Source organism: Trichechus manatus, unplaced genomic scaffold (assembly GCF_000243295.1).
Source record: "Trichechus manatus latirostris isolate Lorelei unplaced genomic scaffold, TriManLat1.0 scaffold00045, whole genome shotgun sequence".
Classification (NCBI taxonomy): Eukaryota; Metazoa; Chordata; class Mammalia; order Sirenia; family Trichechidae; genus Trichechus; species Trichechus manatus.
In genome coordinates, this window is record NW_004443981.1 from 669,969 (window position 1) to 680,482 (window position 10,514).

At 40.2% G+C, this 10,514-nt stretch overlaps 1 protein-coding gene across 2 annotated transcripts; it reads left to right on the top strand.

Moving 5' to 3' along the window:
• The first annotated feature begins 5,063 nt into the window (after window positions 1-5,063).
• Window positions 5,064-10,508, top strand: GPR65 (G protein-coupled receptor 65). 2 transcript variants are annotated; one of them, XM_004376647.2, is made up of 2 exons: window positions 5,064-5,142; window positions 8,887-10,508. In XM_004376647.2, exon 2 carries the CDS (start codon window positions 9,450-9,452, stop codon window positions 10,467-10,469), a length of 1,020 nt encoding a protein of 339 aa, XP_004376704.1. In that variant the 5' UTR covers window positions 5,064-5,142; window positions 8,887-9,449; the 3' UTR covers window positions 10,470-10,508. The 2 variants fall into 2 exon arrangements, with proteins under 2 accessions (XP_004376704.1, XP_023587447.1); XM_023731679.1 differs by lacking the exon at window positions 5,064-5,142 and adding an exon at window positions 7,662-8,117.
• Window positions 10,509-10,514: the final 6 nt, after the last annotated feature.

The following is a 10,514-nucleotide window of genomic DNA, read 5'->3' on the forward strand; positions in this document are numbered from 1 at the left end:
GTGGTGAAATTAATGTGAAATCGTACACTATAGATTAGTAAGTAAACACATTAAGCCCGTGCATAGCTTGCTTACTGTAAACTGGTGTATACTGTGCTTGCTGGTTAATCTGCCCCTGACACAGGGTTGCTATTAGTCGAAACCAACTTGTGGGCACCTAACAAGCTCAGCAAGAGTTGGAGCCAACTCAGTGGCAACTAACAACAGGAACACCCAATCCAGGCAAGAACTTGAACCGAAAATGTGTTTCCACCCTCTTCTCTTTTCAGAACTCCTGTTCTTCCTCCCTTACACTCTCTTACTCTGACACCCATGCTGGACAATAGTGGTTCTCAAACTTTAGAGTATAGAACCACCTGGGGGGCTGGTTAAAACACAGATGGCTGGGCCCCATCCCCCAAAGTTTCTGACTCACAGGGCCTGGGGTGGGGCCTGAGAATTTGCCAACCGAAACGTCGTCAGTTCAAACCCACCCAGCAGCTCTGCAGGAAAAAGACCTGGCGATCTGCTTCTGTAAATCTGCTTCTAAAACAAGTTCCCAGGTGGCACCAATGCTGCTAGTTCAAGAACCACACTTTGAGAACCACTGATGTAAACCAGTCCCGAGGAGCTTTGTCATAAGGTAGCAGCCTACTAAGGTTTTAGATGATAACTTAATGTTTGACCCCTCCCAGGAATATTTGCCTCTTTAGAAAGGAATCTAGAAGGTGAAACTTTCAAGTCCTAAAAGAAAGACTTTCTAATATTTACATTTTAAGCCCCTTGAAAAATCATGAGGAGGATATTTTTTCTCAGTAGTCTTGTTCAAATGCTTAACAAATGTTTGTTGTATTACACACCTTGGCTCAAATATATGGTCTTGGCTGTAGATTCCAATCTTAGGCCAAAGTCACCAACGCAAGGAATAGAATTTCTTTACTTTCCCGTAACTCAACTAAAATTCTGTTTCGATCTCCCATTTTACTAAGGTGGTGGAAATGTAATCTCAGTCAGTTCTGGGTCCCACCTCTCCTTCCTCAGGCTCCATCTCAGATTCAGGGAGCTTATATTTTGCCAGTGGGGGCAACTCAACCCGTGGTTCTCAGCACTGCCCTCTGTCAATGCTGGCAACTCCTGAGATGGTCTCATTTACTTCAGTAGTTAGCCCGTGCAGGACTCACCTGAGATGTCCCTCACCAGTTGTTGCCAAGCTGCTTCTGTGTCACTGGGCCACCAGAAACACCAAGAGGTAGACTGAGGCTTCCATCACTTTATGCCTTTCATGGCCTCCCAGAAACGATTTTATTCTCCTGTGCTATCTATGCTGGGCACGGGGGAACTGGGTGAGACTGGCTCAGGCCTCTCACATACATACTCTCAGGTCTTGCCACCTCTCTGGACTTCACACTGGCAATGAGGCACTGGTCCACTCTCCTCCCCAGATCATACAACTCAGCAGGTATTTGTCACCCTAGTCCCACCTCAGTGCAGATGCAGGGCCCCTTTCACGGGTACTTAACCACATCTAAGCTCTCACTACTTCCTCTCTCACTATGCCCCTCGGGGGCCCCATATCCACCAGACAGGCAACTTTTTTCTGGTTCTGGGAGCAGGAAGTTTAGCTTTATCTCAACAGATATTTCCCCTAGCATATTGTCTCTGCCTCAGTCCTTTCCATCATTCCCCTAAAAAATAAAAACTAAATAAAAAGTTACCCTAGAATCTAACTCATGGTGACCCTATGTGTGTTTTAAATGACTATGATCTTTCTGAAGTAGATCACCAGGCCTTTCTTCTGAGCACCTCTGGATGACTTGAACTGCCAACCTTTCAGTTAGCAATTAAGTGCATTAACCATTTTCACCATCCAGGGACTGCTCCATTCCAATATGTAGCCTAAAGTTTTGAAACTAAAAACCTAAGATTGTCTCCTCCTTCTTTTCCTTCTCCCTTTCCTCTTCCTCCCCTTTTTTTCCTACTTTCCACCAAGAATCGTTTCACTGAAGCAATAAATGCAAAATGGATAGTTGAGCGCATGGGTAAGTCTAGGTGGAAAAGAAAATATGTCTGGGAAAATATATCAGCGTTTTAAAACCTTATCCTGCCATATTTAGTTGCTGTTGTAACTAGTGAAATTCCACCAAACAGACAATGCGGCCTCTCAAAGGATCCTTCATTAGCCAAATAGGCTCTTGCAAGGTCTGCCCCATAGGAAGTTGGAATGGGCAAATCTACACATCTGTTCCTCTTCCACTGTGGGCAGCCCAAGTGCCCGACTACTGGCCAGTATTGGGTGTCCAGTCTGTGGCCTCAGAAGATCAGACAATGGACTTACCAGGAACACCAGCCATCTAAGATCAATGTTCTAGACGGCTGCTCTTCTCATTTTTGTCTTGTTTAAAAATGCCACTATGACTCAATTTTTTCTGGTTGTTCATTAGATAGCCCTGTGATTGTACACACAGTATTGCCATGCATTCTGGGCCAAACAAAAGGCAAATTTACTAAAAATTGTTAGAGTTTTTATTGTGTAGAGTTGGCAAGGTTTTAGCCCAGGTCAGCCACAGTTACTTTTTCTCCTATTTCATCAGGAGCAGCGGAAGTTTAATTGTTTTCATTTTTAACTGCATCTATTTTTGAAGAGCAAAATACACATGATATTTAACACAGACATGAAAATTCCCTTCCTCTAAAAGGAGAAGTATAGTCTATTTAGGTAAAATAAGACATTGTGAAAATCGTGAACTATCCCTGTGTTGAAACAGATAAGCAGATGTGCAAAACCAAGCAAAAATGAGAATTTTGGATTAGAGTGATGAGTATACTGAAACCACGCCTTTCATCTTGGTATTATTTTAAAGATTTAAGGGTTTTATCGTTAATTTTTGACACTGTACTTGAATTTTTGTATTATTTCAGTAAAAAAAGTATTCTGAACTTTTAAGTTACTGTATGCTAATTGTTCTGTATACTGTCATTCCGTAAATATCAGATATTACTTCTATTATTCTCAATGAAAGCTCCCCAAAGGAAGTATAGACAACTTATACATCCTGACACATCATTACTAACCCTGCTATTTAAATATTGAAAGTCTTGATTATATCACAAAATCATCTTTTCTGAGTAGGAAAGAAAGAAAATCATCATGAACAACAAACTTCATTATCCTTTTACAAAAACAGACTTAGATTTTCCTGGTTGCAGCTTTAAAAACTGAATTAAATTTTTCATCCAAAATCAATTCCTTCCTTATAAAATAATATTATTCCCTTCATTTCTGATAAAAGTTCAGGAGGGCAATATTCAAAAGTGGTGTTTCTGACTTTTTCTATATCAAGAGTAGGAAGTTCTAGGCAATAATTTCACGTCATATTAAACCACTTACAGATTTGACAGTAAGTTGCGTATTGTGTGAATTTTCACAACAGTCTATGCATTTTTCAAATAAATTTTCACATTTCACAAAACTATTTATTGGCTTGGCCAGTTAGTTGAACTGGTTTTAGTATGGTTTTAGCAATCTCTGTCTTCTATTACAAGCTGAAAATCGAAGAGAAAATGATTCTACAGTCAAATACTATAGTCAAATACATCTAATCCCATTGTTGTTATTGTTGTTAGGTGCCCTCGAGTCAATTCCAACTCACAGCAACCCTGTGTACAACAGAGTGAAACACTGCTCAATCCTGCGCCATTCTCATAATTGTTGTTATGCTCAAGCCCATTGTTGCAGCCACTGTGTCAATCCATGTCATTGAGGGTCTTCCTCCTTTTTGATGACCCTGTATTTTACCAAGCATGATGTCGTTCTCCAGGGACTGGTCCCTCCTGACAACATGTCCAAAGTACATCAGACAACGTCTCTCCATCCTCGCTTTTAAGGAGTATTCTGGCTGTACTTCTTCCTAGACAGATTTGTTCATTCTTCTGGCAGTCCATGGCATATTCAATATTCTTCACCGCCATAATTCAGAGGCATCAATTCTTCTTCGGTCTTCCTTATTCATTGTCCAACTTTCACATGCATACGAGGCAATTGAAAACACTATGGCTTGAGTCAGGTACACCTTAGTCCTTAAAGTGACATCTTTGTTTTTTAATGCTTTAAAGAATGTTAAATGCTCTAAAGAGTGCTAAGCACCTTAAAGAGTGTCGTACACAGTACAACAAATTGACAGACGTGTGGTGGAGCCCATTAGTCCCTATTAAAAACTAAATAAATAAATAAAAATACTTTACAAAGTTCCAAAGTTAACTCATTTTGCTCCATCCATCATTGCCATTAAACAATGCAACACCCACCAGCACTCCTAAGAAGGCTGCTGAACATTTCTCTCTCTACTGTTTTGCTCCTAGGGACTTAGTCTCCTGAATGTGTCTACAGTATCCTCTCCTATCTCACACATCCAAACAACTGATTCTACCTTATTTGTACCTCTCTCAGAGTATGTATCCATTTTTGCATTTGTGCTATGATTATTTTTGAACATAGGTTTCTTCTTCACTAGGTGATAAACTCCTTGAGGGCAATATACACGTCCCTGGGGAGAACAAATGGTTTGTTCTTGGCTACTAACTGAAAGCTTGGTGGATCAAATCCACCCAGTGGTGCTGCAAAAGAAATGCCTGGTGATCTGCTTCCGTTAGATTACAGCCAAGAAAACACTACGGGGCATAGTTTTCTCTTCTGAAGCACATGGGGTCACCATGAGTCTGAGTCAATTCCACAGCAACGAGTTTGGTTTTTGGTTTATTCATTTCCCAACACAGTCTTAAGAGTATGGTAGATGTATGTGTTGATAGAATGAATGAATGAATGAGTCAATGAATGAATAAAATTCTAGTACATATTCTATCAAGTAAAGCACATATAATATCATTATATAATTGTAATTAAGATGCGAAGAGAAAAGCAAGTTATAAAAATAATTCTACAATAAATAATAAATGAAATCATCTTTTCAAGGACTTAGGCAACTTCTTTTGTTCTCACTTGGACAACCTACATCCTTCTCATTAGGAGGTTGCTTCCTCACTGGTTTATGATGAAATATGAGTGCAATTTCCTGCCCCGTCAACAGTGTTAGTTTCTCTTTTTGAGGCACAGAGACAGATTTGCTAGCTTTTGAGTCAACAAAACCATCCTCCCAAGAAACATAGGTAAGTATAATATTAAAATATTAATTAAGACTTTAAGTAGATAACATACTGTAGTACGGTTGTCGGTAAGATTTGCAACGTTTTTTTTTTCCTAGTCAGGCTGTATAAACGTGGTAATGCAGAGCGTTACAAGAGGGAGAAATGAGGAAGACACATGGTTTTCTCTACTAGAAAGAGTGGTTAAGGGGTGTCAGAATTTAAACTTAGAACTAGTCAGGTAAAACTCTCCATCCATACACAAAGAAGGGATGCTTATGCTCCATTTCCTCTTCAGGAAACAGTGTACTGGCAAACTGAATTAAGCGTTTAGGAAGACATCTACCAGCTGCTGGCTGGAGAGCTGTCTGGCACCATTTCCCGTAAAATGGTCTAGTGATACTTTTTACAGCCCTCAGAAATAATGTGTAGTTTGGACATAATGTATCCAGTATTAATAAGCACATCATGTTAGGAAGGAACTAGCACAGGGTCTGAAGCCTGGTCTTGAATAACAAACAGCTATTCAACTGATTAATGGAAGCAGGCATTTACTATAATATGTAAGAAAACATTTTATTTTTGGTTGTGCTGTCAGTGATCTGTACTTTAGGAGTATTTTAGGAGTAGGTTGGCATTTGGCAAAAATGAAAAATCAAAATTAAAAAATGTATCCAAGTTTCTCGGCACTAGTTATAAAAATTTTCCCAAAATTTGATTCAAGTAGCCAAAAAATACCTGAAAAAAAGTGTATGAATAATAAGAATGACATATTCCATTAAAATCTCTTATCCATGCAGTGAAATTAGCAACTGTTATCTGCAGACCTTAGCAGAGGTGTCGTGAGAGGGGGTTAGAGGAGGGCATTTGCCCCCAGGCACAAGTCCAAGGGGGCACAAGACAAGGCCAGCCAGCCAATCACAGCTCCCCTTATGCCAGGAGGGGAGGGGTGACAAACTTAGAGATTGCCCCTGGGTGCTCATTACTGTGGACCTTAGAGGAGACCTGATGGTGCAGTGGTTAAAGCGCTCGGCTGCTAACCGAAAGGCGGTTTGAACCCACCAAACGCTTTGCGGGAGAAAGATGTGGCAGTCTACTTCCATAAAGATTACAGTCTTGGAAACCCTATGGGGCAGTTCTGCTCTGTCTTGTAAGGTGGCTATGGGGTCGCTATGAGTTGGAATTGACTCAACGGCAATGGGGATCTGCAGGCCTTGGTGTCATATGTGAAATGCTTTGTACAGATTACATACTAAGTGCCTCCGTTTGGCTTCTCTGCTATACTCTTCCTAGATGGCCCAAAGATGCTTTCCTTAAGGAAATATAGAGAACAGCACCAAGGACACCTGCAGACTATGAGTGTATGTCCTTAAAATAGTATCAGCTAAGGTAGACTGAGAAGCTCTGGCGTCAGTGGTTAAGAGATCGGCTGCCAACCGAACGGTAGGCAGTTTGAATCCACCAGCCACTTCTGGGAAACCCTATGGGGCAGTTCTACTCTGTCCTATAGGGTCTCTATGAGTCTGAATCGACTCGATGGCAATGCGTTAAGGTAGACTGAATACTTACCATGTGCTAAACCCTCTGCTTTATATGTGATCTCATTTAATCCTCACAACACCACTGTGAAGTGAGTACTAACTTATACACGTAAAACTGAAACTTAGGGGCAGTTTCGTGGTGTCACAGATAACCGTAAGGGCTTTTGAAAGACTGCCAAACTGTCTCCAGAACCCACGATCATGATCACAGCTTGTACGGCCTCCGTTGCCCAATAAAAAATAGATCTAGAATCTGCTTCATCATAACCATCCCGTCTTCATGGTTGTTTTAGTCAAGACAGGAAGTGCTTTTAGATAGAGAGATTCAGAACTATGTAAATCCTCCTAAAATCATTTTTTTATCTTATCTACTATTTATAAGAGGAAAGATGTGCACTTATTGAGTAATGTGCACATAGAAGGAAGGGGCACCCACTGCCCATGCCCTTGCTCTCTTGGTCCAGGTCCCCAGGCAGGAGATGCTCATGGTTCAAGTGTTCTCCCTCAGATGCATGAGCCTAGCAATGGGTGTGATGCTATGTACCCCTCAGAGCCCCACCCTCCGTAGCTTATTCAATCCTTCATGCATCTCAGACCTTTATTCTAGTACCATTTCCCTTCTTCAACTATATTCTCTGTCGTTAGGTGCCATCCAGTCATTTCTGACTCTTCTTGTACAATAGCACAAAACACGGCCGGGTCCTGTGCCATCCTCACGATCATTGCTATGCTTGAGCCTGTCATTGCAGCTTCTGTGTCAATCCATGTCATCGAGGGTCTTCCTCTCTTTAACTGACCCTCTATTTACTAAGGACTGGTCCCTCCGGATAACACGTGCAAGGTACATGAGATAAAGTCTTGCCATCCTTGCTTCTAAGGAGCATTCTGGCTGTACTTCCAAGACAGATTTGTTCATTCTTCTGGCAGTCCAGGTATATTCAATATTCTTCACCAACACCGTAATTCAAAGGCATCCATTCTTCCATGGTCTTCCTTATTCATTGTCCAGCTTTTGCATGCATATGAGACAATCGAAAATACCATGGCTCGGGTCAGGGGCACCTTAGGGACTGCACAAGTTCCACTTTAGTAGATAGTGTTAAACCATTCCATACAACAATAAATGAGAGTCCTACGTGCTTGGCATGCTCACTGCCACTTGGTGCTTTCTGTCTTTTTTATTTTATTTATTCTGATGGATGTATAGTGGCATCTCATCGTGGTTTGGTTTGTATTTCTCTGATGACTAAAGAAGTTGAGCGCTTAAGTCCAGTTTTATTTCATTGTTGGCCTGAGGTTTGTAGGACCCAAATAACAGTGTAGACTCAGTCCCTATACCCAAGTGAGGATCAGCCAAAGAACATGAATACTCATAAAAGGATTTTTATTATAGTTCTTTGCAGGAACAAAGCTGAAGCAGAGAACTTGTCGACTTTTCTCTGCTATCTGCCACCATAGGTGGGTTTTGTTATTTTGTTTTATCTGTAAAGCTGCCATCAGGTAAATTATCCAAACCACTAACAGGCCTCACCAACAAGGAAACATAGAAGTGTTTCTCTACTCCAGTGTATAGAGAAAGATGGATTCTCTATTCCATGTGAATCTAGGACATTTTAAAAAATAAACCAACCTCATTAACAATCAGGCATAAAGGTAAAATTGATGATCACAGTATTATACCAAGAATTGTGACCATTCTGCTCTCTTTTTTTTTTTTATAAGAGTATAGAAAAGATTAAGAGAGTTGGCCACAAAGAAAGCAGAAAGAAAAACAGAAGAGGTAGAGCTGTCTAATTATTTAATAATGTTCAGAGAGCTGCTATATTCTAAAATTGTACAGCTTAATAGTATTTATTGTAACAATATTTCCTTAGCTAATAAGCTAATTATGGAAGGGTCTTATACCAATTTACATGTAGGATTTTAAATTGTATACCCATGGAGTTTCTCACACACTCAAAGGTGCTTACTGATTGTATACAAATCATTCAATTTGCTGTCATTTTATTAGCTGCTAAAATGACTTTTGAGCCATAGTTTTGTGTTCTTAGGTTATGCCCAGTGAGATATAGAATTCCCTCAAATCTAGCAGCCATGGATAATTTTTATTTGAAATAGCTTAACTATCTCTGCTTGATTTTATTTACTGAAATCTATTAAATAATATTAATACCCTCTCGTAATCCAGTGCATTTTTAATATCTTCCTTCTTTTTATTTTTCTTCAGTGAATGAAATTTGAAAAAAGAGATTGTTGCAAAATAATGGTAATGAGGTTATGTACCTTTTAAACAGCTAAACTATTTCAGTTCATCGTTCACTACAGAAACAAAGGCATTTTATAAAGAGAGGTCCATCTCTGTGGAGCTAAGACCTTATATGTTCATGTTTGCACCGATCTCTGAAGTTAATGAAGAATAACAAACCGAAGATGACACTCTGTGGAGCCTGAGGGACAACCCCGTGGATTCTTGAGGGTTCTTGGTCAACCAGTGTTCTGTGGTAATGAGCACATGGCCTTCTGCCCATTAAACTCGGCTGGCTACATTAGCTAACTGCTAGGAGCCTGGATACTGACTTCTGAGCATTGATAGCTGTGTGAACATTGATCTACATCAAACCCTTTACAGGCACTTGTGAATTAATCAGAAATTTTGAAAGTAAAGAAAAACTGATAAAAATCTTAGCAAAAGAGCATTTTATGTTGACAACCAGCTACAATGAGGTAAGATTTACTTTTCCACTTACTTTCTAAGAACTGACATAATTGCCACTTTAAAAGAAAAAAAAAATGAACAGCACATGTATTGAAGGACAGCACGACCTGGACCACTATCTGTTTCCAATTGTTTACATCTTTGTCGTTATAATCAGCATTCCGACCAATATTGGATCTCTGTGTGTGTCTTTTCTGCAAGCAAAGAAGGACAATGAACTAGGAATTTACCTTTTCAGTTTATCACTCTCAGATTTGCTGTATTCATTAACTCTCCCTCTCTGGATTAATTATACTTGGAACAATGACAACTGGACTTTCTCAGCTGCTTTGTGCAAAGTGACTGCTTTCTTGATGTACATGAACTTCTACAGCAGCACAGCTTTCCTCACCTGCATCACTCTCGATCGATACTTAGCCGTTGTCTACCCACTGAAGTTTTCTTATCTAAGGACAAGAAGGTTTGCATTCATGGTCAGCCTCTCCATTTGGGTATTGGAAACAATCTTCAACGCAGTCATGCTGTGGGAAGATGAAATCGCTGTTGAGTATTGTGATGCCGAAAAGTCTAATTTTACTTTATGCTACGACAAATACCCTTTGGAGAAATGGCAAATTCGTCTCAACTTGTTTAGGACGTGCACTGGCTACGCGATCCCTTTGGTCATCATCATGTTTTGCAACCAGAAAGTCTGCAGAGCTGTGCGGCACAACCGAGCCACCGAAGACGGCGAGAAGAAGAGAATCATAAAGCTACTGGCTAGTATCACCCTGACGTTTGTCTTGTGCTTCACTCCCTTCCATGTGATGCTGCTGGTTCGCAGCGTTTTAGAGCATGATGCGAGCTTTAACGGTCTATTTGACGGCCAGTCTTGGAAGCAGACTTATAAAATATATAGAATCACGGTCGCGTTAACAAGTTTCAATTGCATCGCTGATCCAATTCTGTACTGTTTTGTAACTGAAACAGGGAGGTCTGATATATGGAATGTATTAAAATTCTGGACTGGCAAACTTAATAAATCAGAAAGACAAAGAAAGAGTGTACTTTCCATGTCTACAAAAGACACGGTGGATTTAGAAGTCTTGGAATAGACCAAAAAGATTTATTTTGGCCTTGGTTCTGAGGCACACAGGACT

Excerpts from the sequence above, each read along its gene's own strand:
- GPR65 (XM_004376647.2), top strand. The coding sequence starts at position 9,450 with ATGAACAGCACATGTATTGAAGGACAGCACGACCTGGACCACTATCTG.